Here is a 27,933-nt window from a genome sequence, read left to right as displayed (position 1 = left end):
TTTCATAGAAATTCCACATGGAAATTTGACTAAATTGTATAAAATGTGCGAGGAATATGTTAATTTAAATTCCCCAATGCCTAAGTAAATGCGCTTTTGCTTTATTTCAATAAAAATTGGATTTGAATAAAAAAGACCACCATTTGGTGGGTTAAAAAGACGCCGATATTGGCGATTGACCACCAAACGGGTGTTAAATGACCATTTGGGGGTGTGTGCCCAACCTGTTAATATAAGGAAAACAAACACCGAAATCGGCGATTTCTCGGAAATATGGCGGATCAGGGCATGTGCTGATTTTTGTATAAAACAAAATTACTACTAAGATAAGGAGTATAATATATGCTAAAAACAAATCTTGGATAATTTTTTGACAGATGTTTAAAGGATTTGATCTCAAATATGCGATAGCGTTAGAAATATAGTTAATTAAAGTTGACTTACGAAATCCCGCAACTTACGAGATATCGCGAGACTTGTGGTAGTTGCTTATCCCGTTAGTATATAGGTCCCTGGTTAAACGTTAAGTAATTGAGTGAAAAACTTATCATAGGTACTTATGGACATGGTCATGCAACCCTTCCCCGTCCCCCATTATTTATTTTTTTCAATAACTTCTTCTGTTTGAATAAATTATCACATGCCAGATGCAATTCATTTATAAACATGACTTGTTTCCAATAATATATTGATGATCTAACCCAATCACCGAGCACAGATACATGTTATTCAGTTTTAGATTAATTTAGATTAATTGGGCTCGTCAAACCGCACGAGACATTTGGTGCGTCTAGACTCTGACGCCACATGACATCGTATTTAAGTTAAATTAACAAACCAAAGCCTGAAATGTCCTTACTTTAAATGAAGAACGTAAATTCAACCTTTTCAGGGCTCTCATACCACTTTTTGGGACTGGGGCCGGGGCCGTTCAAATTGGGAAAATTATCGTCATTTTGGGAAAAGTTGGATAACACAAATTCATTAAAAAAAAATCCTCAAATTTTGCTTTTCTAGCATTTTATCATCAATGCTAACTCTGGTTTGAATAAACAGTTAAACAGAACAAACATGGGTACGTAGGCTATTTATGAAAGTACGTACATTAGCTTTGTCATTACTATCTTTGAGTGTTGATATTGCGGTTATATGTCTTACTGCGTGACAGTCGCTAGTCACACAGTCCTGAATTTCCTCAATCACATGGGCAACTTTGCTTACCAATACAGCGCGAGACTGAACATGCCGAAGCGCGGGTATGTTTCTAAGTGCAGCTTACTAATGTTTAAATGAAATGTCTATTTTTGAAACCAAAATGATGGTTTTTGTCGAAACTACATAACAAGATACTCTGCACTCATAGTTGTATACATTTTTGTAAAAACAATAACCTGGTTCCCCGAACCAGTTTACGAATGCATTTGGCGCGAACTAATAAAATAGTAGTATATTTTCACTTTCATTTGCAAATGTGTTTTGTTTGTTTTTTTTTTTTTTTGCGATTAGTTTTGATGGACTTTTATTTTTTAATTAATATTTTACTCTGGATGGAAATTGGGAAATTTACACCTTTCTTTTGGGAAAAAAGGTACCTTTTTCGCATTGGGAACGGGGCCGTTGAACGGCCCCAATTTTAGAGAATCGAGAGCCCTGCTTTTGTTGATCTGCAATATATAAATTATATCAAACACTGTCAAAAGGAATTTATTTTTTGTTGAACTTTTCTTGTTATTCTTGTGAGAATGTAGCTTAAGGAAGCAATGCATTGTGGGTCTTAAAGTAATTGCGGAAAAAAAATATGTGTAAGTCAATGTGTAAGTCTGAATTTTCTCTAAATTAGGTGTCTTTGGAATATTTTATCTTCGTATTAATTTTATATGTAGATCACTGTAGATATGATCTTTATTTTCAGGCACTGAGTAACACTCAACAACTCGATGTTCATCATCAACCAGAGGAATCTTATAATATTAATCAATGTTTATGTTGCACTAGGCCTAGCTTACAAGATACATTTTGTATTTCAGAACTGAAGATGGCAGACGGTAAGTCTGTCAAGGTCGGAACTCGAGTGGAGCTGACAGACAAAGGTCTGGTAGGATCTGTGGCTTACGTTGGGACTACACTCTTCTCCAGTGGTAAGTGGAGCTGACAGACAAAGGTCTGGTAGGATCTGTGGCTTACGTTGGGACTACACTCTTCTCCAGTGGTAAGTGGAGCTGACAGACAAAGGTCTGGTAGGATCTGTGGCTTACGTTGGGACTACACTCTTCTCCAGTGGTAAGTCAAGCTCATGGACAAAGGTCTGGTAGGATCTGTGGCTTACGTTGGGACTACACTCTTCTCCAGTGGTAAGTGGAGCTGACAGACAAAGGTCTGATAGGATCTGTGGCTTACGTCGGGACTACACTCTTCTCCAGTGGTAAGTGGAGCTGACAGACAAAGGTCTGGTAGGATCTGTGGCTTACGTCGGGACTACACTCTTCTCCAGTGGTAAGTCAAGCTGACAGACAAAGGTCTGGTAGGATCTGTGGCTTACGTTGGGACTACACTCTTCTCCAGTGGTAAGTGGAGCTGACAAAGGTCTGGTAGGATCTGTAGCTTACATCGGGACTACACTCTTCTCCAGTGATAAATCTGATCAACATAATTATACCCAGGAGTTTTTGTAGATCAGAAGATTAAGATGTTTAAGACTTGATTTAAATCTAGAAATTTATAGCAATGTTTTTTTTATCAATATGAAGAAAGACATTGTTCACACTTTTTTTTTTTTTCTGATGGTCATGTTTTTGTATGTAACAGCAACTTGTTTGTTATATATTTGAATAGTGAGCTTTCTCAGGTAAATGGATTGAATTATTTCTCTTACAATCAGAATTTCTGATGTGATGTGAACTTGTTTGTTATATATAACTGTGACTTTGTAGGTAAGTGGATCGGTGTGGTTCTGGATGAAGAAAAAGGAAAGAACAATGGAACGGTGCAGGGGAAGACGTATTTTACATGTGACCCGAATCATGGAATATTTGTCAGACAGTCACAGGTTTGTATAGAATGTTTGAATTCATACAGAGGCTTTTGTCAGGCTATCAGAAGTGTGGACAGAATATTTTATCAGTTTGTCACAACTTTATCAGGCATCCACAGATACATATTCCAACACATCTTTGTTTGGTTGTCTGTGGTACTGATTAGGATTTTATCACTGTAATGCTTCCAGAAGTCAATATAGATACTTATATAAGTCATTTTCTTGGCCACCAAAATTCCTGTTTGATATTTAAATTTTTTTTGTGTATTTTTTTCATGTATTTGATTCATATATTGTTGCTTATGGCATAGAAAAGTGTGTGGTTAACTGACTATTGTTTCTAACAGATCACAATCTTGGATGAGGGACCTGGACAAAAGACCCCAGTATCGACCCCGGCCAGCAAACTTCCCTCAACCTCCTCAGCCAAGAAATCAGCTCTCAGGCCTCCAAGTTACGCTGGCAAAAGTAAGCATGTACTTACATTCAGGGAATGTTTGCATCTTGTTTAAATTTTGTGGGAAAGCTTGACATTTAATGCCTGCAGAAATCCCCTTAAATTTTGATAGCACTGACAAAGAAATATTATTAGTTTTAAGAAATAAGTTTTGAACTTGAGTGAAAATTAAAAGTTAAGGTAATTTGGTCTTTGTTATTGCTGTAAACTAAAATTTCATTTAATATGATAAAATTTCATTCAATTTTTGTTTTAAAATCAATGAAGCATGTATGAGAATCTATATATTTTATATAGTCTTGCATGCTTAAAATTATGTGGCATTTAATAAATTTGAATTTTTTTGTCAATGAATTGTGATCAATTCTTGATTCCTTGTTTTAGGTATACAGGGTTCAGTTAACTATTTGTACAAATTAATTAACCTTTTATGACTTACCTATGTAATTGATTATGGGTCAATATATTTTAGGATTTCGACAGCGTAAGTGCATGATGATACGAAAATGCTGATTTTTTTTTTCTTCTCAGAGTGGACTTCTGATATATACACTGAATATATATTCATTTGTACATGTATTTTAAATCACATTTAATTTGCATTTATCTTGATTTTGTAGATATATTTTAATGAAATTATTTAAATTTATTTGGAAATCTATGTAATTAACTATAATCAGTAAATCAGTATAAGATAATAAGATATTTTTTTAAAGTCATACAGTTACATCCCCATTTAATGACAGCAGATAATTTCATTAACAGAAGGACAACATTATCAAATGACTTACTTGTATTTTTAAATCATGTCTGTTGAAAATTCTATCTCTTGCATTTTCCATGTTTTCAGCTAAAGTATAAGCAGAACATCTTTATAAATATAAATGTTATTTCACTTCATCGCAGAACTTATATGTTTTAGATACTGCATGTATAGTTTCAACAATCATGGCATCATATTGAAGAATCTTCATTTCCAAAATGATATCACATATTCATCTGATCATATTCTTATTGCCAGGACAGGCAAAAACTTTTTGTATATAGCATGATTTGATGATTTGAATGAAATAGATTTGCAACAAAAAAATGTCATTAAGTTTGATATCAAGTTTGATTTTGTTGAGTACATTATGTATTAATAATGAATAAATTATAGTGGTAAACTGGTTGACTTCTCAGATTTTTAAACTTAATAAAAATATTAATTTGATTATTAATTGTTATTCATAGTAATATACATTTGATATGATCTGTTTTACAGGTTCTGAGAATTTGGCTGAATTGAGTGGGACCCCAAAGAAGGCCCCCAGTGTGCCCTCTGACCTTTCAAAAATTGGTACTGGTAGTGGCCTCTCGACCCCTAAGGGTCGAGGGTCAATGTCAAGGTTACCAGGGCCTAAGTCTGGACGTGAGAGCAGCAGTAGAGAGTCAACACCTAGTGAGGAAAATCTGGCAGAATCCCAAAGAGGCACCCCAAAGGGAACTCAGAAAAAGGTAAATAATCACACAGAGAGGCACCCCAAGGGGAACTCAAGAAAAGGTAAATAATTACATACACATTCAAGGTACAATCAAACCTCATTATCTCTGACTTTTGAGAAAAAACTTTTAGGAAAATTAATTCTTTATAATTCAAGGAAAATCTTTTATCTTTGACTATGAAATCTAAATGTTTGTCATGTTTCCAGACGGATTCTATTCCCGACTTGTCCTCCATGGCCCGGTCACTGGACAGCTCATTGCTGACCGCTGGACCAGAGATGTCAAGTCTACAACAGCAACAGGAGATGGAGGGGCTCAAAGCCGAGATAAAGGATCTCAACGAGAAACTGGACACGCTGAAGATAAAGCGAGCCGAGGACAAGGCCAAACTGAAGGAGTTCGAGAAAGCCAAGATTCAGCTTCAACAGGTACTGAGTTACTGAGTCTAAAACTGGGTGGACATTGCTCCATGACTGGGGATATAGTTATTTAAATGACTAAATAATTTTTAGTGAAATACTGGGTACTGATCATGAAGATCATCAATTTATTTTTAATAGAACTGATGAAATGTTTATCATGTAGCCTTAATATCTTGTGAAGGAAAGTACAAAATTCATAAAATTACAGCCTTTGCATTGATTTTTTGTTCAGCTCCAAGAATACAAAAGTAAGATGCAGGAAACACAGAAAGATTTACAACAACAGCTTCAGGCAGCCAAAAAGGTACAGCTTACAAACAGATATTACTGAGTTCAAAAAAGGAAAACATGATCTTATTAGAACAATATAATGATTGTAATTTTATCAGAAAAACAATAAAGAAAAAAATCCAGTTAATTTGTCTCAAATACCAAGAAAAAAAAAACAATCGAACAAAACAAATTATAAGGGATGTATATTGTATTTTAAGACTAATGGCCAGATATGCTTTGTGGTTTTTCTAGGACGCCAAGGATATCCAGGAGAGCTTTGATCGCTATAAAGACGAGATGTCTGACCTCGCGGAGACTGTAGAAATCGCAACACTAGATAAAGAAATGGCTGAGGAGAAGGTAAGAAAAGTTACATTTAGTCTCCAAACACAAGCCTCAGAGGATGAAAGTATAATTAGGTTCAAGACTAAAGCTGTCCATACCACAGAATAATCATGATATAACAGTTACTGAATTCAAAGATATTTTCAGATATTCTTAAACACCGAACTTTTCAGTGAAGTCTTAACATGAAGACTATTTACATGTATAAGCAACTACTGAATTTATTTTAGTTTGGTTTTTGAGTAAATGGCTTTGTAAAAGTTTAGAATGTGTATCTATTCATTTACACTAATCTACAATTCATTTTATATCACAGAACTTTAGAAATAATGTAACACAGTCATATAATTTTACCTCACTTATTGTTTAATTAAGAAATTAATTTTCTACTGTGTTGGTATAACAGGCAGAAGGACTACAGCAGGAGGTGGACACACTCAAAGAGCGAGCCGAGGAGCTCTCCATGGATCTCGAGATTCTCAAGAATGAGATCAGTGAGAAAGGTATGTCTCAGTAGTGAGATCGGTGAGAAAGGTATGTCTCAGTAGTGAGATCGGTGAGAAAGGTACAGCATATCACACAAAGAAAATAAAGTCCATATACAAGTATTCAACAAAAACTATTTACTTATCATAAAGAGCCATATATTATTCTGTCCTTCATGAATTTATAAAGCTGCACATCCCACCTTGACTTGCATCAAAACTGAAAACATCCTGATAGTCATATTATTTCATCATTGTGTGGATTGCATTCATTTATAGACAATGCCAAATCTTCCACTGTGTTATACTTTTGTTAGTTATTGCAGCAACACCTTCATGTAGATTAAGCTATTTGATGACTGAGTCTGTGTGTGTTTCAGGGACCTCAGGTGTAGCATCAGAGTACGAACTTAAACAGAAAGATCAACAGATCGAGAGACTGAGAGAGGCCCTCGTTAAGTATGTACAGTAAAATTTGTCTAATCCGGACTCTGAAAGCTTACGGACTTTTTATTCCGTCCGAAATTTTAGTCCCATGCACTTCTTTAACAAATTCATTTTAAAAAATTCTGTGTATTACGGATAGCTATTCAAACAGATATTACCATACTGGCTCCCAGCTGATATAATTAACGGTAATTATTCCCTCTATATTACGGCCACACCTGAGTTACTTCAAAGCAATTAACACCTTACAAACAGAATGTTAATCTGTGTTTACATAAGCATGATTATTAGTGCCATGAGACGAACTCGGTGAAGTGCGGCGGTGATACAGTCCACTTGAAAAATATATTATATGATTAAATTACAATTAAAAAAAATTAACTCCTTTTACCACATTATAACATAAACACAAAAATATATGTACGCGCGATTTACAAATCAAAATATAATATTGTATTTTAAGACTAATGGCCAGATACGCATTTCAAAATGGCGCGATAACACTGATGAGGAATACGTAATTTTTTACATAAAATTAAAAGTTCAATCTAATAATTAGCACATCGTAAATAATTGTGCATTACTGTTAATACATTGAATGAGGTCCTTGACAAGCGAAACCCGGTCCGCTTGATACGTAGTTGGCCTATATTATGCATGCCTGTATATTTTGATTGAGGTAACATTTCACCCGACTTTATATACTTTGTGAACAATTAAGAAAATACAGTAAGTCATGTGAGGCTATCTTATAATTTCTACACTCAATAATAGTAATTGATTTCATCATTTAATTTTATTTATAATATGTATATGATGTACTTGTAAATAAACAACGAAAATTTTCGAAATTAATATTTTCCTGCATTTTTCTTGCACTCCGGATAATAGGCAGTAAGGATCCGCAGGAGGTGGACACACTGAAAGAGCGGAACCGGCGGTAGCCGGATTGGACAAATTATACTGTATTAATCAAAGCATTAATTTACAAAATAATTTTGCAGTCCAAAGAACTACTCTAAATATAATTCTGTAAGCATGGTGATAAAGAAATCTCATGTTTGTTTCAGAATGAGGGATTTGTCAAACCAAGAAAAACAGGAGGTACAGAGATTGACCAAAGCTAACGAGAAATTTACCACAGAAATAACGAACCTGAAGAAAGACAAGGAGAGATTCGCAGGAGAGGTGGAGCAGCTGTCACAACAAATGATTGACCTCAAAGAACAGGTCAGAAATAAAAATGGGTCAGGGGTCACAGGTCAGAAATTAAAAAGATCAGAGGTCATAGGTCAGAAATATACTTTAAATCACTTTTTATTCGCGGTAACTTTATTTTCGCGTAATTACGAGAGACATTGGGCTCGCAAAGATTTCATTCTCGCGTATAAAAGTATCTCTTGCTGTTATATTGAGGGTAAAAAAGAATTCGTGAAAATTATGCCTCGCTATTAATTAGTCAATGAATATCTCGCGAAAATAAGGTATCGCGAATATTTAATGATCTACTGTAGATCAGCTGTCACAGGTCAGAAATAAAAAAAATAGGTCAAAGGTCAGAAATTAAAATAGGTCAGAGGTCACAGGTCAGAAATAAAAACAGGTCAGCTGTCACAACAGATGATTGACCTAAAAGAACAGGTCAGAAATAAAAATAGGTCAAAGGTCATGTTTAAATGTTTACTGTTTAAATCCCTTGCATAAAAACAGGTCAGCTGTCACAACAGATGATTGACCTAAAAGAACAGTGTAATGTAGGATTCCGTAGTCAAAATTCAGAAATATTTCTATATTTTTGTTGTCACAGGTGAGAAATAAAATGTCAGAAATAAAAATACTTGGCAAAGAACTCAGTTATAAGTAAGTCTTGGTTAATGGAGATGTTAGTGTAGGTCAACGCGAGTCGTTCAGACATTTTGCTATATTATTTGCTATATTATTTGTAGGTGGATGCCGCTCTGGGAGCTGAGGAGATGGTAGAGACCTTGACAGATAGAAATCTCGCCCTGGAGGAAAAGATTCAGGAACTCGAGGAGGAAAAGGCTGACCTGGTGAGTCTCCGTAGCAACAGGGGTCATGACATAGTAACAGGAGTCATGACCTGTCTGGACTGAGGAGTAACATTGTCAATGAGGGGTCATGACCTTTGGATTCTGTGTTAGTGTGATAACCAAAAAGTCAGATCAGACTGTCACATGATTGTATGAAATCAACCAAAAAAGTTGGTTACTATATAGTGGGTATATAATGAAGAACGATATTTTTTTCATGTTTTTAGGAGGCCCTGCATGATATGAATGAAGAGCTACAGGAAACAGCCAGAGAGGCCGAGTTAGAATTACGTGAAGAGCTGGACCTAGCAACAGGACGGGCCAACGAGGTAAGGTCAAGGTCAAGTAGGAGAGTTAGAATTATGTGAGGAGCTGGACCTAGATACTGGGCGCGCTAACGAGGTAAGGTCAGGGTCATGTAGGAGAGTTAGAATTACGTGAAGTGCTGGACCTAGCAACAGGGCGCGCTAACGAGGTAAGGTCATGCTTCTCATTAAGTATCATAATTTCACCACAAGTTCACTGTCAGTAGAGTGACTTATACCTTTGATTACTTTTAGTTTAAAAGAAAACTTGATGCCACTTCTGAAACCTTTGCGGACTACGAAGCAACCATCGGCAAATTTAGAGACTTAGTATCCACTTTGCAGGTAAAGAGAGTGAATTTAATTTGTGTTAAAAAAATATAATTATCAACGTGATGTCACAAATAAAATTAAGGAAACATTAGACTGTTTGAAGATTTGTCTTGCTAATGTTAGTTATCAAACTACTGTAATAGAGTATATCCTTGATCTTCATATTAGTTTATCAAGCAAGGCATATTGCCATCAAGGCATGTTATGATATCAAGGTGTATATAATAACTACATATTTTCGTAGGACACGATTCGTGATATGAGAAGCAGACAGGAAGAGACCGAGCAAAAGTCCGAGGCCACTCCCACGATAGAGGTCATCGACTTCAAAACAAAGTTTGCCGAGTCTAAAGCGTACGCCAAGGTAAAAATCAGAAAAGTGTAATAACTAAAGTGTTAGTTTTACTACAGTGTGGGAAAGGGAGCCAGATTTCTGTGTTTAAGTACTTAAATACAAATGTGCACAGTACAGTCATACAGACTTTCATGACTGTTTACATATTAACAGTACACACATGTAAACATTCTTTTTTCTTTCATATCGGTATATATTCTCAGTTGTATTTATTTATTAAAATAAGTAGATTTTCATTGCATTGGCTTGAAGGTTTTAATGAATAAAGTAAAACAAAAATACATTAAAGTCTTTTACATATGTCATTCAAATAATTGTTTTTTAATGATTGTTAATAATTTTGTTGGATTGGTCTTGCTTCACATCAGATATTGTAAAGAACATCTTAATTCATGACGCATTAATTAAGGTTAAAAATGTTCAAAATAAACTACGCATTAATTGAGGTTGGACCTGTTCTATTTACAGCCCACACCGACCATGGCTTCGGTGGGTAACCATAGTAACTCGGGGATCCCCACAGGGTTTTCCAGTTTGATTTAGTTTGCTTCACATTTTGTTTTAAACTATAACAGTTTTGTTTTATAATTGTTTGCTTTGTTCACATTTCCGTAGCGAACACAGTTGTGCCTCCTCAATATAGATAAAGTGAGGGAAAAAAGTTCTGGGTTATTTACATAGGGAGGGAGAGAGAAAGAGAGAGATTTGAGAGTGCTTGAGTTTCTGCTTTGCTATAGAAAATTTATGCTTATTAAATGCTATTTAATATGATCTGGGTTTTTGGTGATAGCTAGAGTACGTCAGTTTGTCGTTTTTCAAATTTTTAAAAGGTGGTTAGAAACACCTTTTTGTTCATTATGGAAGCCCTGACATAAATAGGTCAAATGACACAATATTTTTCATAGCAAAGCACACCCGTACCGTAATATTATTCTGTCAGGCATACTTACTTTTCTGTAAATATGTGTCTTTTTAAAACACTAATGTTTTTGGCACTGAAACTAAGTTTTATGTTACTTATGACATGTTATTGTATTGAGAGTGTCGTGTTTGATGCCTGTAAGTCATTGAACCATTAGATCCTAGCTGCTAATATCTCGGTAGATTGAGTGTATATCACTTGTAAGTGAACAACATTACCATCTGATGTTTTCATCTCACCCTGTATCTTCCCTTAGTTTTTTATTATTTACAAAAGCACTATGACTCTGATATTCATGTAATCCTTTATCTGTAATTTTAACTAATTATCACTAATGCCTGCTGTATCAATGTTGTTTCTTTATTCCTTCAGACTATAGACATGGAGCTAAGAAAACTGGAAGTACAACAGGCCAACAGACATGTAGGGTTGTTACAGTCCTTTATGGGAGACAGCTTCATGAACAGGGGAGGTAAGTCTGGCAAAAAAAAAAATAAAACAAGGGAGCGCAGGAGTTGTTTGATAGCAGGTTACTAAAAAAAGAAAACAGACATCAGTTTGTTCAGTGGTTCATGTTCTACATGATAGGCATCATAAATAAAGAAAACAGGCATTATTATAATGGAAAGAGACATCAGTTTGTTAAGAAATTCATGTTCTACAGGATAGGCATTATTATAAAGGAAAGAGACATCAGTTTGTTAAAAAATTCATGTTCTACATGATAGGCATTATTATAAAGGAAAGAGACATCAGTTTGTTAAGAAATTCATGTTCTACATGATAGGCAGCTTTATGAACAGGGGAGATGAGTGAGAAAAAAAATCACCATTATCAGAAAATGAAGAGTAGGAATTTTAAAATTGTCGGGTACTGAACATAATTGTGAGTATTATAAAATAAAAAGAATTGTATAATTTGGAGAAGAAAGAAATATCCCCTTTAAAATAAATGATTTTGCCCCTACCCCTCCCTTATGGTCTGTTGCTTATGAATTGATTGGTTTTTTTTTTCCGTACAGGTGACCATGACGCTATCCTGGTATTACTTATGATTCCACGCATCATCAGTAAAGCGGAACTGTTAGCCTCACAGGTCAAGGACAAGGTATATAAATAGAACAAATCAGTAAAGTGGTACGGTCAAGGATATAAAAAAAATCAAATCAGGAACTTGAATATAAAGTTAACTTTCTAAATGATGTAACAATAAAAATGTTTTGACACTGTACAAGCTTTGAGGTACATGTACAAATGAGGATCGTAATATACTGTTTTGATTGATTTAGTTTGAGATGACGGATGAGGTCAACAGAGAGAGTGTGTTGAAGAATCATGGAGCCGAGCAGTGTAGCTTCTCCAGAACTCTTGTTCTTCTGCTGAGTACACTACAGGGCATCATGAGGCAGTATGACTTGTAAGTAGCCCACTATTACTGGACTTATAGATACAGGGCTGACTTATAGATACAGGGCATGATGAGGCAGTGCGACTTGTAAGTAGTCAATATGACTTATTAGTAGCTCATTATTGTTAGAGTTATGGATAGGTTACTGTTTAATTTTTAATTGATTATATTACTGTTGTGAATTTAAGTGCATTGAAGACATGCAGTGAGGAGTTACTGCTGAAGATCGGAACCTTACTCCCCGAGATAAGTGCCCACGAGACTTCCGTGGATTACTTCATTGAACTTCTCAGGAAGGATCAGCTGGACGAGACCATTTCTCTGGATCTTCTGGAAAAATCAATCAGCTATTTCCAGGTATTAATAGTTAAATGTATAAGTGAATGTAAAAAATCTTTATTATTTCATATATTTTCAAGTTTATGATACAGCACAAACATGATATTTAACATACTGATGTGTAATGTATCATTATATAGCAACTGCATTCAGTGCATCTGTCCCAAGAAAAGGTGGATTGTACAGCTATGATGGCTGACCAAGTAAAGCTTGTACAGAGTGCCACAGAATGTGTGTCTACAGATATCGCACGCCTTAAAGTTCTACTGATGGTGAGTATTGCATGCCTCAAAGTTCTACTGATGGTGAGTATTGCATGACTCAAAGTTCTACTGATGGTGAGTATCGCATGCCTAAAAGTTCTATTTATGGTGAGTATTGCACGACTCAAAGTTCTACTGATGGTGAGTATCGCATGCCTAAAAGTTCTACTGATGGTGAGTATTGCACGACTCAAAGTTCTATTGATGGTGAGTATCGCATGACTCAAAGTTCTACTGAAGACAAATATCTCTCGACTCAAAGTTTTAGTCACCTTGATGGTAAATATCACACGACTCAAAGTTCTAAGTACTGATGGTGAGAATTATCTGTCAACAGACATTGCAAAACTCAAAAGATGATGAGCATATGGGTATAAATGATTAAACAATATGTTCAATTTTAAACATTGCAGAGAAATATCAAATTTTAAAGAACACATGATTTCTCTCTATTTATTTCCTTTATTGGATTTTTCAGCCTGGGCAGGAGAAAGCTGAAATAGCCATTCTGTTTAAGGACCTGGAGAACTGTAACAATGATACCAAGATGTGTGCAAGAAAAGTAAGAATCTGTTTTAGTTTAGGTTAAATCAAAGTGCAGAAAAAATTATGAGAAATTTTCTTGTGAAGTATTAAATATTTGGGTATATAATAAACAGCTAGACAATTTGTTGTGGTAGTATTGTATTTTTGATAATTATTAAATAAGATAATAAAGAGTTAACCAAGTTATGTAAATGTTTTAGATAAAGAGAAGACTTCCTCAAGGCGATGGCTCTGCTACACCACTGTCCTTTGGAAAAGAGGTATTTACAAATAGTCATATACAAACAAAGAGACTATAGGTCATAGAAAAAGAGCAGAACTTTTCAAGATGATTTGATATGGTAGTGTAAATATCTGTCGGTCATTTATTTCGTCTGATGAATGTAGGTTCAGGATTTGATACTAGACTGCAGTAAGAACATCACCATGGTAACAAAGACGCTTCACCTTCTGGCAGCTGGAGCCATGCAGCAGGCAGCTCTAATGACGGGTAAGGATACAGGGTCATCAAAGGTCAAATGAGGGTAATCAAAGGTCAATTATAGGGGCAGCAAAAACCAATTACAGGGGGGCATCAAAGGTCAATCAAAGGGGGGCATCAAAGATGAATTAAAAGAGGTATATTAAAGGTCAATTAAAAGGGGTTCAATAAAAGTCAAATAAAAAGGGAGTCATCAAAGGTCAATTTAAGGTGGGGGTCATCAAAGGTCAATTAAAGGTGGGGGTCATCAAAAGTCAAGTAAAAAGTCATCAAAGGTGAATAAAAGGTTGGGGTCATCAAAGGTCAAGTAAAAGAAGTCATTTAAGGTGAATTAAAGGATTGGATTCATTGTCACATTGAGGGAAGGGCCTTTGATTGTTAAACATGGATCATCATTAGTAATGATTAAGGAGCATCTTTTTTGAGAGATATACTTTATTATATACTGGTAGAGTACTTAACAGATTGTATTCTGGGTTGCCTGTAATGTCCTTGTGAATATCTACAGTGTCAAAAGTCAAAATGGATATTGTATAAATATATTATGACTATTTATGTGTACAATTGTCTCTACATGTTGATACATGTATGTTGAGTGTTTGACAAAGGACATAAAACTAAAAAAAAATTAGTTCAGTATACTGTCTACAATGCCTAAAATTGTAATTGTTTCATGTAGTGTATATGAGTTCTGTGAAATATATAGTCTTATTATATCAGATAATCACAATGGAATTTTACCTAAATCCAACATTTTGTCCTCAATTTATAGTACATGTAAATTTGACTCTGTATAGTAGTCTTTGTTTGCAGCAGATGAATGTGAACATCACTGAGTATTAGATACAAAAGACAGACAAATACTGCCATATATTATTATTATTGATTATAGGTTAAATCAGAATTTCCATAATTTCATTAAATAAATACATGATTATACTAAATAATAATATATACATGCCCTTTAAAAACATTACAAGTTTAAAGATTAATGTATGTGCAAAGTTTTCCAGAATTATAATTAAAACTGACCTATTGTTCGATTCAGATTCTTTAGCAGGTAAGGCTCAGGTCAGACATTTTAAGTTTGAGTGGTTACCAAGGTTACAATGAATGGCTTTGATTGGCTGAATCAGCTGGTATATTTTTAGCACACACATATAATTATATATACAGTTAATAGTAAACCTATCACAGAAAAGAGAAATATTAATTTTGTTTAATATGGGGTTCACATTTAGATACATACATGTATAACTATATACTTACAGTTTCTGTATTTTCATTTAATTTGGGATTTGTATGAAATAACATCAAAGTTCAAGGACAACATTGAATAATAATTGAGATAAAAATAAAATTTTTCCTTTTCAAAAATTTTCTTGAAACTGCACAAAACATTAGGTAAAATATCTAAAAGGTAAATTTTTCCTCCAAGATTTTGTCATTTATGTTTTGAATGTGTTAAAATTTTTGTTTATATATTTAGGGGAAAAGAAACATTTTGATACTGTACAATAAAATTATGAAGTTTAAAAAAACACCAAATTATAATATGTATGAGTAGGTTTTAATTAACACATTAATAAAGCATGCATACACTGATATTTATTTAATAAAACTATTTAATATAGGGCATATAATAACAATTCCACAAACAAAGAAGGCATAATGGTTGAATTTTCAATATTGAGATTTTTTCTTAGATTATAGTTTCGCTTTATTGAATGCTTTTGTCACAGATTTCAATTTTTTTGCACAATGCAGCCACTATAAAAATGATAAAGGGAATGTATTTTTTTTAAAAATATTTTTCACAGAATTATATATATTTTTTTTCACTGAATTTATAAACTTTATATTTTTATAATTATGGCAAATTTATGGGGGAACTGTGACCTCTTTTTAAATTAAAGAAGCTCTCCCTTCTTGAAGTTTGATTAAATTTTTTTGGTTATATAATATATAGTTGACTTGCAAGCAGTACAGTTTTTTATTACTCTTTGCAGTATATTTTGCTGTATATTTTTGACTCTTTTGGAGTATATTTTGCTGTGTATTGTTGCTAGGAGGAAAACTGGAGGACTACCATGGTAACACATTCTATAGGCCTGCTACTGTCTTTTATTTTCTGAAAATAGCAACATCAGCAACCAGCAGCAACTCAATTTAGCAACAATTGCTTCACTAGGATGCTGGCTTTATAGTATTTCAAAAATTCGATCTGATAAACATATAAAAGAATAGTTGATTTTTACTGATAAAACAATATTGTTTTATCACTAGTAAAGAAGATACTAGTAGTTAGTGTCTACATCTACATACTTGAATGTTTGGCTAAAACTGCAAGTAGTCACTGAAAAATGGCTAGTAAAAATTGGATTGAAATAAAAGCTAGTGAATCAAACATACATTTTAAGTTTTTCAGAGATATCTCATAAATAGTATTTTTTGTTTTCTAGCATAGGGTTACAGCTAACTTTTTAATTCTGCAAGTTAAAAGAAAAATGGGAAAGACTTAAAATTTCTTTATTTCTTTTTAAAATCCATCTCATTTTTTAATCTGAAATTTATATGAGTACAGTATTTCCCCATCACAGTGACAGGTGAATGGACATTGAAAAGTTGTGGAAGAGAGAATAATATTTATTATTTAATCAACCCTGACAGCAAAACTAGGCAGAGAAACTGTAGAGATGTTAAAAAAGGGACATAACTGCAAAATCTATATTTAGTCTGAATTGCCTCTGTTGAGATTTTGTTGCTGGTGTGTTGAGTGGTTGAGTTTATCTCTTTCCTTGTAAGTCTGAGCATGAGATCATTGAGATCAGCATGTTTTTCTGAAATTGAGTGATTTCTATTCAGATGTTTAAAAACTGGTTTATCGTGTTAATATTTATATTATATTGAATATATTTTGTTATGTTATATGTTGTTGTTATTGACAGTTATAAAGTTAATGTTATGTTCCAGCAATTAGTTTAAAAGTAAATATTTACTTTGATGCAGCTTTATCCTTAAAAAAACTTATTTTTTAAAAACAAGTTTATCAGTTCAGTTGATTATAAATTAATAGATTACTTTAGTGAATATTGGAGTAAGTTATGGATACTAATTAAAAACTCTCCTTTTTCCTTCCATTTTCACGATGAGCATGAGTTTCATAAGACTATGACAAACATTTATTTGATGATCTGGGATGTCTCCTTGATTATGCTTTAGCCTCAATCAATCTGTAACATGATGCTTTAGCCTAATATCAAGTTATTGTTTAATGTAGGTTATAAAGTTTAAAGGAGAAACTTTAAAAATTTTTGAAAGCCTTAATAAAGTTTAAAGGTTTTTTTTGAAAGCCAACTGAGTATGACTTATAGTTCTTGGTCAGTCCTTGCCACCAATGAGCTCTTTAGCTTTTAAAATTTGTGAATTAGGCTGCAAAACATTCTTCTCATTTTCAAATGTGATGAGTTTTCTTTTTAAATTCCTGTAAATTTCAGCTGTGTTATTATACTTACTGCAGTGATATATATTTATAACTTTTCTCTTTGCATGGGTTGATTTTTTCTTCTAGACAGCGTTGTATCGTGGTTGAAACCTAAGGATGGTAATGAGTGATATGGAATGCGTAATTAACAAATAACCCTCATTAGTACTGGATTGAAATTAACAAAAATCAATAAAATAAATATCAGAGAAAATTGAATAAGTACATTAAAAATATATACATAAATAAAAAATATATTGAATTTGATGAAGTATATCTTTTGATAATTTTAAAACAGTAAGATTTTTTAAACATGTTAAAATCACTTGTGTTTGTGTGTGTTTTTTGTATTACACGTTGCTTGTTTACTGTTAAGATTTCTGTTTTAATTTTTCCATGTTAAAACTCATTTTAAATAAAACATTAAATAATTCCTTTCTTGCAATGTGTCAGAAATATTGATTTTATGTATTTCCAGCTTCTCAATTCAACTCTATGAAATTTTTACTCTGTTTGTGTTAAAGACTCTGAAGGTCTGATGCCAAAAAAGATTTTCTGCTTCTTCTCTGAAATCGCTTTCCAATTTGAACCAAATTTGGCACAAAGTGTAAAGGCAAAGACGACGCTGGACCTTACGAATGTCTGAGGTGATATTTAATGAAGCAAATCAAATAGTTCAAACCAGTATTATAAAGAGAACTGTTGTTTGACAAGTAATGAGGAATTGTTATCAAGATACATTTTTTTTATAAAAGTCATCATTTGATATTATTTAGGACGTCGTTTGGTAAAATCGTGGGTACAATGAATAAGGTGGCTAATGCTATGGAGAATGGAGAGTATGACTTTGACGGTACTCACGACAAAACGGTACTAAGTCAAATTGTTTACTGAAATATACATTTTAACCATTGTAATTAAAAATAAAAATAGCTAATAGAGAAATAACTATGATACATTGCATTAATATTAAAGAATTTGATATTAAGATATATTGCAATACAATTTTTCAGTAACCAAACCTAGAATTAGATGCTATAAGTCATTCTATCATAATTGCTATGTTATGTAATGTTGCTATAACTTTTCTATGGTTTTCTCTATATAATGTTGCTGTGTTGCTATAATTTTCTATGGTTTTCTCTATGTAACGTTGCTGTGTTGCTATAATTTTCTATGGTTTTCTCTATGTGATGTTGCTGTGTTGCTATAACTTTTCTATGTGTTTTTTATGTAATGTTGCTGTGTTGCCATAACTTTTCTATGGTTTTCTCTATGTAATGTTGCTGTGTTGCTATAACTTGTATTATAGGCATCATTTGGTTTTCTTTGATATGTTTTAGGATGTCTATATAATGTTGCTGTGGTTCACGACAAAACCGTATGTCAAATTGTTTACTGAAATACATTTTAATCATGAAAAATAAAATACTAGAGAAATAACTATTGCTTGTTTCAAAAATTTAATTGCCCAGATTGCTGAAATAAACAGAATGGATAACTTTTTCTATGATTTTTTATACTCCATATAATCTTGCTGTGATGACATAACTATTTCATGGTTTTCTCTAATGTAATGTTGCTGTGTTGCAGCCTGTGCCACCTGTGGTGCTGAGAGCTAAGACTGTTAAAGCCCAGATCGCTGAGATGGATCAGATGAAGCACAAAATGGAGGCCAAGGAAGACAGCGTGAAGGAACTCAAACTGGAGATCAAAAAGAAGGTGAGTAAAAGAATTCTAAATCAAGATGAAAATGAAGTTGAGTGTGAAAGAACAAGAAGATATATACTTAATTTATACTAAAATGAATTAACTTTAAGTTTATAGGAAGGTGAGGAATTGGATTTATGCTTTAAACTGTCAAGAGGATATATAATGCATATTGAATGTATGTCATTTCACAAGTCAAGGAAATGATATAAAAAGTTGACTGAAATAAACCTTTTCTTATAATACACTTCTAGTTGTCTTCTACCAATGAAAACCTAAACTTGTAATTATTTACAGCGAGAGGAAGTGAGTGAGATGCAGGTCAGAATCGGCCTTCTGGAGAAGAAATTAGAGAACGCGACAAAAGATGGGGACAGCAAGCTGGACAAGCTACAGCGAAAACACGACGAGCTCCTGGCTCAGCTCAGAAAGAAAGAAAAGTGAGTAGTACTCAGCTCAGAAAGAAAAATGAGTAGTGCTCACCTCATAAAGAAAAGTGAGTAGTGCTCAGCTCAGAAAGAAAAGTAAGTGAGTAGTGCTCACCTCAGAAAGAAAAGTGAGTAATGCTCAGCTCAGAAAGAAAGAAATGTGAGTAATGCTCAGCTCAAAAAGAAAGAAAAAAAGAGTAGTGCATAGCTCAGAAAGAAGGAAAAGTGAGTAGTGCAAAGCTCAGAAAGAAAGAAAAGTGAGTAGTGCATAGCTCAGAAAAAAGTGAGTAGTGCTCAGCTCAGTGAGAAGGAAAAGTGAATAGTGCAGAGCTCAGCTCAGAAGAAAAGTAAGTGCATAGCACAGTAGTGCTCACCTCAGTAAAAGAAAAGTGAGTAGTGCTAGCTCAATTAGTGCATAGCTCAGAAAAGTTAGTAGTGCTAGCAGCTCATATTAAGAAGGAAAAGAAAAAAAAAGAGTAATGCTCAGCTCAGAAAGAAGGAAAAGTGAGTAGTGCATAGCTCAGTAAGAAGGAAAAGTGAGCAGTGCTAAGCTCTGTAAGAAGGAAAAGTGAGTAGTGCTCAGCTCAGAAAGAAAAGAGAGTAGTACTCAGCTCAATTAGAAAGAAAAGTGAGTAGTGCTCAGCTCAATTAGAAAGAAAAGTGAGTAATGCTCAGCTCAGAAAGAAAGAAATGTGAGTAAGAAAAGTGATAAGTGCTCAGCTCAGAAAGAAAAGTGAGTAGTGCTCAGCTCAGAAAGGAAGACAAGCAAGTAGTGCTCAACTCAGAAAGAAAAGTGAGTAGTGCATAGCTCAGGAAGAAGGAAAAGTGAGTAGTGCACAGCTCAGAAGGAAAGAAAAGTGAGTAGTGCATAGCTCAGTAAGAAGGAAAAGTGAGTAGTGCATAGCTCAGTAAGAAGGAAAAGTGAGTAGTGCTAAGCTCAGTAAGAAGGAAAAGTGAGTAGTGCATAGCTCAGTAAGAAGGAAAAGTGAGTAGTGCATAGCTCAGTAAGAAGGAAAAGTGAGCAGTGCTAAGCTCTGTAAGAAGGAAAAGTGAGTTGTGCTCAGCTCAGAAAAAAATATGAGTAGTGCTCAGCTCAGAAAGAAAGAAAAGTGAGTTATGCTCAGCTCATAAAGAAGGAAAAGTGAGCTTTATATAATCCTAATTCTGCACAAATTATTCCCATTTGTATGGTTTCTTTATGTCATTTGTATAATGATTTGAAATGTATGTTTTCATTAACAACAAAACAAACATCAGCTAATTTTACTGCTATCATCTCTTTAAACTGTAAAGTATAGCTATCATCTCTGTTTATTGTAATTTACATTTACATTGATGATCTTTGTTTACAGGGAATTTGAGGAGACAATGGATGCTCTACAACAGGACATTGACACTCTGGAACAAGAGAAAATAGAACTCAAGGAGAGGCTGAAAATACTCTCCAAGAAAACACTCATCGAGGGAATCACCAGGCAAGCTACACAACCAGGTGAGTGTTCAGTAATAGGGGTCAAAGGTTAATGATAGGGTTCAGGTTTCAATTATAGAGGACAAAGGTTAATGATAGTGGTCAGGATTCAGTGATTAAAAATAAAAGAGAAATATTGCTGAAGACTATTTTTTACCTTCAGTTAAAACAAGAAGAAACTTAGTATAAGATATAATTTATAATGATTCAAATATTTCTTACAGCCATAAAGGTGATAAAAATTACATATATGGTGAAATAAATTTCAATTTCCATTTTTGCTGCAGCAATTTATATTTAATATTGAAGCTTGATAATGATTGCTTTATATGCTCCAGAAAAATACTGTACACAGGGTTATTTTTCACCCCACATTATTTTCGCCCTTTCACACTTGCAAATAATTTTGCCCTGTTTCAAATATGCCCAATAACAATTCTTTTTAAGAAATTATACTGCATTGTTGAATTCGCCCCATTTTGAATTTTCCCACCTATGAGTAGGGCGAATGGGACGAAAAAAAAATGCTGGCAAAAATATCCCTGTATACAGTAGCCATAATGATTGTTTTTCTTGACATTTAGCATAGACTTTATATTGGTTTTAATTTTAGAGAGAAACATTGAGTCTGAAAGAAATTCATGAACCACTTTAAATAAATTATTTGATTAAAGTTTTAATATTTTGTGGAAACTTAAAAATTTTAGAAATCAAGAATAACATTTTCATATACCTATAGGATAGATAAAATCAAAAAAGTAAAAAGCACTTGAATACATTGGCTAATTTATGAATCAAGGAAAAATGTAAAATGAAGATATGTAGAGAAACAATGCTGCTAAAATTTAGCCAATTTCTGGAAGTTAAGCCATAAATAAGTTGTCCAAAAACTATTTATAATTTTATATGTAAATTAATATCATTAATTGGACATTCTTAATTTATATTTAGAATTTTATATTAAGTGATAGCCTATTTAAAACACCACCATGGCAAGGCATATAAGTTATCATATATATTTTATATAGTTATGTGCTTGAAATGGAGTGAGATTACACATTAAACAATATGCCTGATCACTGTATTCTGAGCTTTATGACCTTACAATAACAATGACCCGCCTCTCATGCTTTCTGCTTCAGCTTCTTCCCCGGGGTCACCTGTCCACTCAGGGGGAGGTTTCATGGAACCATCCAACAGGTTATATAATAAATTATTTGATTAAAGTTTACAATATCACAGGTAATTAACATGTGTAGTATACAGGACTCCCCCTACCTCATCCAGCAGGTAATTATAGAATTACAGGTGTAGTATACAGGATTCCCCCTACCTTATACAACAGGTAATTATAGAGTTACAGGTGTAGTATACAGGATTCCCCCTACCTCATCCAACAGGTAATATATAGAATTACAGGTAAATTACAGGTGTACAATATGTGACTCCCCCTACCTCATACAACAGGTAATTACAATATCACAGGTAATTAACAGTTGTAGCATACAGGATTCCCCCTACCTCATCCAACAGGTAATATATAGAATTACAGGTAAATTACAGGTGTACAATATGTGACTCCCCCTACCTCATCCAACAGGTAATATATAGAATTACAGGTAATTACAGGTGTACAATATGTGACTGCCCCTACCTCATACAACAGTTAATATATAGAATTACAGGTAAATTACAGGTTAACAATATGTGACTGCCCCTACCTCATCCAACAGGTAATATATAGAATTACTGGTAAATTAAACAATTTTAGTGATTTTTATATAATGTTAACTATACAATATGCTATTACAACAGTTAATATATAGAATTACAGGTGAATTACATGTGTACAATATGTGACTCCGCCTACCTCATACAACAGGTAATATATAGAATTACAGGTAATTACAGGTGTACAATATGTGACTGCCCCTACCTCATACAACAGCTGATAATAGAATTACCAAAATTAAATGCCCCTACCTCATAAAAATAGAATTACAGGTAAATTACAGGTGTACAATATGTGACTTACACGGTATTTATAATTTTATATGTAAATGAATATCATTAACTGGACATTTTTAATTTATAATTAGAATTTTATAGTTAGTGACAGCCTATTTAAAACACCACAAAAGCAAGGCATATGAGTTACCATATATATAATATATAGCTATGTGCTTGTAATGGAGTGAGATTACACATTATACAATATGCCTAATCAAAATGTAATTCCCCAGGGTCAGGGGTTCTGCTTTATATAGTTAAATACAATGACCCGCCTCTGTCATTCTCTAAGTGCTTCAGCTTCCTCCCCAGGGTCTCCTGTCCACTCAGGGGGAGGTTTCCCCATACAGGACTCCCCCTACCTCATACAACAGGTAATTCCTACTAGTCTAATATATGTCCTAAATTACAGGTAACTCTTCATTTGTTTTTAAACATAAACACCTACACCAGCTATTGTAATTTTGTACACTATGTAGCACTGAACTTGCACAGGGATGACTTGTTTCAGTGATAGATATTTGCAAAGGTAGGGAAAGTTTAATTTTTTTTTTTATATATTGGAATTACCGGTAGATGTCAAAGAGTTTTATAAATACAAATGAATGATGATTTTTTAAATAGGTAATGAAAGTAACTAATCCAGAATACAACTGCTTAAAATCATTTTCCTCAAAAAAGATAGAAAAAAATTAAATAACTTAAATTGGTGTTTAATTTAACTGAAGGTTTAAATCTTTTAACTGATATTTCTTTTCTACAGATCACTTCACTGAGAGAGGCTTTGAAGTCAGTAAAGGATGAGAACATTAGACTGAAGTCAGACAAAATGAAGGTGAGACTTAAATTCTTCCCACCCACCTCCAAATAAAAAGAATCTACTTCTAGATCTGTGTTGAGCAGTTTTGATTAACGTTATGTACTATGGCAGCCTGAGGTGAACTGAACCTGGAATTTTAAAGCCATGATTGACTATTTTCATTCTATTTAAGAATAACATTTCTAATTTGTGTTCTTCTACTTTAGAACATATCTCAATTCCTTGTCCATTAAAAACATCATGATGATAAATGTTATATATTTGATGAATAAACTATTCAGAGAATTAATTAAGATAGAGATATTTTACCCCCCATTTAGAGAAAGAGAAAATTATAATAAAATTTTTCAGGAACAAATGGCTAAATTACCTCCCTTGAGAGTTCCCAAGAAGTCTGTGGGTTTGTCCAGTACTCCTGGTGTGACCAAAGATTTACCAGAGGACGCGACAGGGAGAGATCAGCTGACCAGTCTCCGCAAGGACACAGTTAAACTGCTGGGGGTAAGAGCTCTCTTTCTCAAAAAGCAGATTGTTGAAGTATATATACAGAGTATGCACTAATCACCATTTAATACTCTACTTTGAGAAGGAAATTCAAAAAGTTGAAGAGTGAATTAGCTAATGTATGTTGAATCTTAGAGCTTTTTATATGAACAGGTATACTATGAATGATTTCTGTACTTTGTCAGTTTTACTTTATGCTTATTAAAAATCAAAAGTTAATAAAATTTGACTTTGTTTTAGGAAGTGAATATGATGTGTGCCTGCCCTAGAGTTATTGATATCACCAAACGAAAGCCTGGTAAGGGAAGTTTAAATTTATAGGTAAAATTATCAGATTATTAAGTAAAACCAGTCGAGGACCATTTATTTACTTGTAGGATGAATGTCAGATTACCAAGTATAAACAGGAAATTGACCACTTTTGATGTTAAAGCCAAATTATTGGTCATATCAAGATGTACACACTCATGAACTATAAACTAATTGTTCATATCAAGATAAACAGTCAGGAACTATAAACTAATGGTTCATATCAAAATAAACAGTCATGAACTATAAACTAATGGTTCATATCAAGATAAACAGTAATGTACTATAAACTTTACTGTTTCACCAAGTCATATTTCCAGCTTATTTGAATTTTTTGAAGATACCTGATGCCGTGAAATCCAGATTATTATAGATAGAGTGTAAGTTAGGTATTATTATAGCACAGGAGTCTGAAGTTTTAATCGTCAAAAAAAAAAATAAATAAATAAAAAATCCAGAAAAAAATTTTCCTACCCTTAACTAAAAAAAACTCCAGGATGGCAACGTGTTTTTGGGGGACCAAAAAATAAAGTGTAGATAAAGTGTTAGTTAGGGATTATCGTAGATAAAGTGTAAGTAAGGGATTATCGTAGATAAAGTGTTAGTTAGGGATTATCGTAGATAAAGTGTAAGTTAGGGATTATTATAGATAAAGTGTAAGTAAGGGATTATCGTAGATAAAGTGTTAGTTAGGGATTATCGTAGATAAAGTGTAAGTTAGGGATTATTATAGATAAAGTGTTAGTTAGGGATTATTATAGATAAAGTGTAAGTTAGGGATTATTATAGATAAAGTGTAAGTTAGGGATTATTATAGATAAAGTGTAAGTTAGGTATTATTATAGATAAAGTGTAAGTTAGGTATTATTATAGATAAAGTATAAGTTAGGTATTATTATAGATAAAGTGTAAGTTAGGTATTATTACAGATAAAGTGTAAGTTAGGTATTATTACAGATAAAGTGTAAGTTAGGTATTATTACAGATAAAGTGTAAGTTAGGTATTATTACAGATAAAGTGTAAGTTAGGTATTATTATAGATTAAGTGTAAGTTAGGTATTATTATAGATAAATGTAAGTTAGGTATTATTATAGATAAAGTGTAAGTTAGGTATTATTACAGATAAAGTGTAAGTTAGGTATTATTATAGATAAAGTGTAAGTTAGGTATTATTATAGATAAAGTGTAAGTTAGGTATTAAGGTATTATTATAGATAAAGTGTAAGTTAGGTATTATTATAGATAAAGTGTAAGTTAGGTATGTAAGTTTATTTTGACTCTTTTTGTGTCCATTGTTCTCAGGACATGAGCCTTTGACAGAGACCAGTAACCCGGCGCGTGAGTTGGTGGCCAGAACTGCTCGACTGACCTTAATGGAGAAGAAAACTCAACAGGTTAGTACAAGCCATAACATCAAGTCTTATTAATTGAACTATGTTCATCAAAGAATATACAGCTGAACTTCAATTATCTTGAATAGCATGGATATGTCAAAGTGATTTTGAATTACATGCCCTTTTTCTTCAAGTATGTTTACCCTCAATATCTTGAAAGTCAGGAGGGTTCTCATCAGTCCAGTTAAGTTTGAGATAAGGAGTTTTAATTCTTCATTCAGTGCAGTGCTGAAGCTTTGAATGGAACCTTTAAGGTTTTAATAACAACAACAAAAAAAAAATGACTTAAAGAATCAAAGAGTTCGATGAAAAGCAACTAACTTGTAACAATATCTGTGTCATTATTATTCAAATAGGATTAAATAGATATTTGAATAATAGGATCATTAAAATTTGAACAAATGTTTTATGAAGCTAAATCATCCTGAGTTATAAATTTAATGACCTTTGTTTTCCCTTTACAGCTACAAGTCCAGATCACCAACCTCCTGGCTGCTAACAGAACGGGGGGACAGGTCAGGACCGACCTGTCAACATTCCCCACCCCAGAGTTCGCCAGGGTGAGTCACAAATTTAAAACAAGATTAAAAAATAATGCTGATTATAAATCTTCAAAAATTGAAGCTTTTGACTGTTCCAAAAGGTTTTTTTTCCCTTCAGAATTTTAACTCATCAATAGCTGTAGAGTACAAATACATATTGTAGTCTTAAAGATAAAGTTTATGCACTGCCAGGTTTTTTTAATCATTCTTTGAAATCTACATATATATTGTAAATATTGTAAATTATTAACTTTGAAGTCTCTAATGGCCAGTATAGTTATTTTTACAGTCTATGAAATCTATAGAATGATATATTGTATGTTCTATAACAATCTGAAATGTATATTTTTTAACAGATGTTACATGAGAAGAGCGCGGAGAGCCAGCTGATAGGGCGTATATCTATACCAACCAAGTCAGGACAAGGGGAGATAATACCGCTTAATCTCCAGCCAACACGATTAAAAGAAATCCACTCGGCCTTCGTTCACTGATTTAGTGTGGGATTTAGATAAATTATTTACTGAGGTGTAGAGGCTGAAGAGAAATTCTGTCCGCTTGGTGGATGTTTTGTTGTGCAATATTCTTAAAGAAATTGTTTCACTGACTAGGGGGGAAATAACTTGCAGTGTTCATTACACTAAATTCTTGCTTTGGATGAAATCAGAATTTCAAGAAATAATAGATTAGATTTAAGATAAACAATAAGCACAAGTTTCTCTGATGTTAACATTTTTGAATCAGTTTGTTTTGCACATGTACTTGTATTAGTTTTGTGAAGAGTAAACTACATGTAAAGTTAGAAAAAATAATATGCAAAGAAAGCAATACTTTTAACATCAGTTTACTTAAAAAGTTTTCTTTAAGTGGAGAAATCGGAAAACATATATACTACAGTATATATTCCATTAAGTGTAAAATGGAGTTATCATGAATTTACTTATAAAAATGATGAACAAATGTTAGATATCAATTTTGATGTGTTGTTAACAGCATGTGTAATATTTATTTTGAACAAATTTGAAAGATGAAAAGTTACAGACCAGAGTTATCATGTATTGCATACTAGTAGATGTTAACTTGTAATTCACATTTGATTTTTGAAAACATTTTTTTTGTATAATATGTCAATTCTCTTTATTAATGACAAATTTCGAGGAAAGTGCTGTGAAAGAATCTTTAAAGTATCTGCACCCAACTCTCTTCATTTAACAAGGAAGACAGATGGGGCTTAACTGGGAAAAAATGACATTTCTCTATCATGGTACATGTAATGCTTGATAATAAATAGTGCTATTTATATTGTTTT

At 33.2% G+C, this 27,933-nt stretch overlaps 1 protein-coding gene across 1 annotated transcript in view; it reads left to right on the top strand.

The window, feature by feature from the left end:
* The window catches only part of LOC134267192 (dynactin subunit 1-like), a 29,487-nt gene extending 1,561 nt beyond the window's left edge, over positions 1-27,926 (top strand). Inside the window, 36 exon segments of the mRNA XM_062749415.1 lie at positions 2,028-2,138; positions 2,931-3,046; positions 3,382-3,502; positions 4,756-4,988; positions 5,183-5,404; positions 5,631-5,702; positions 5,924-6,031; positions 6,423-6,519; positions 6,882-6,960; positions 8,019-8,178; positions 8,895-8,999; positions 9,227-9,328; positions 9,560-9,649; positions 9,882-10,001; positions 11,287-11,386; positions 11,936-12,021; positions 12,203-12,330; positions 12,510-12,678; positions 12,801-12,932; positions 13,402-13,485; positions 13,670-13,729; positions 13,857-13,959; positions 16,020-16,043; positions 17,959-18,026; positions 18,029-18,081; positions 18,211-18,304; positions 19,028-19,156; positions 19,442-19,584; positions 20,925-21,064; positions 23,354-23,427; positions 23,817-23,888; positions 24,225-24,374; positions 24,618-24,675; positions 25,991-26,082; positions 26,547-26,642; positions 26,981-27,926. Coding sequence (XP_062605399.1) covers positions 2,036-2,138; positions 2,931-3,046; positions 3,382-3,502; positions 4,756-4,988; positions 5,183-5,404; positions 5,631-5,702; positions 5,924-6,031; positions 6,423-6,519; positions 6,882-6,960; positions 8,019-8,178; positions 8,895-8,999; positions 9,227-9,328; positions 9,560-9,649; positions 9,882-10,001; positions 11,287-11,386; positions 11,936-12,021; positions 12,203-12,330; positions 12,510-12,678; positions 12,801-12,932; positions 13,402-13,485; positions 13,670-13,729; positions 13,857-13,959; positions 16,020-16,043; positions 17,959-18,026; positions 18,029-18,081; positions 18,211-18,304; positions 19,028-19,156; positions 19,442-19,584; positions 20,925-21,064; positions 23,354-23,427; positions 23,817-23,888; positions 24,225-24,374; positions 24,618-24,675; positions 25,991-26,082; positions 26,547-26,642; positions 26,981-27,118 — 3,921 coding nt within the window. The 5' untranslated portion in view covers positions 2,028-2,035 and the 3' untranslated portion in view covers positions 27,119-27,926.
* Positions 27,927-27,933: the final 7 nt, after the last annotated feature.

This window comes from Saccostrea cucullata, unplaced genomic scaffold (assembly GCF_032062105.1).
Source record: "Saccostrea cucullata isolate Sc308-1 unplaced genomic scaffold, CSIRO_AGI_Scuc_v1 ctg225, whole genome shotgun sequence".
In the NCBI taxonomy this organism is placed as follows: Eukaryota; Metazoa; Mollusca; class Bivalvia; order Ostreida; family Ostreidae; genus Saccostrea; species Saccostrea cuccullata.
Note: the sequence above shows the minus strand (reverse complement) of the source record. Positions and strands in the feature narration are given on the sequence as shown.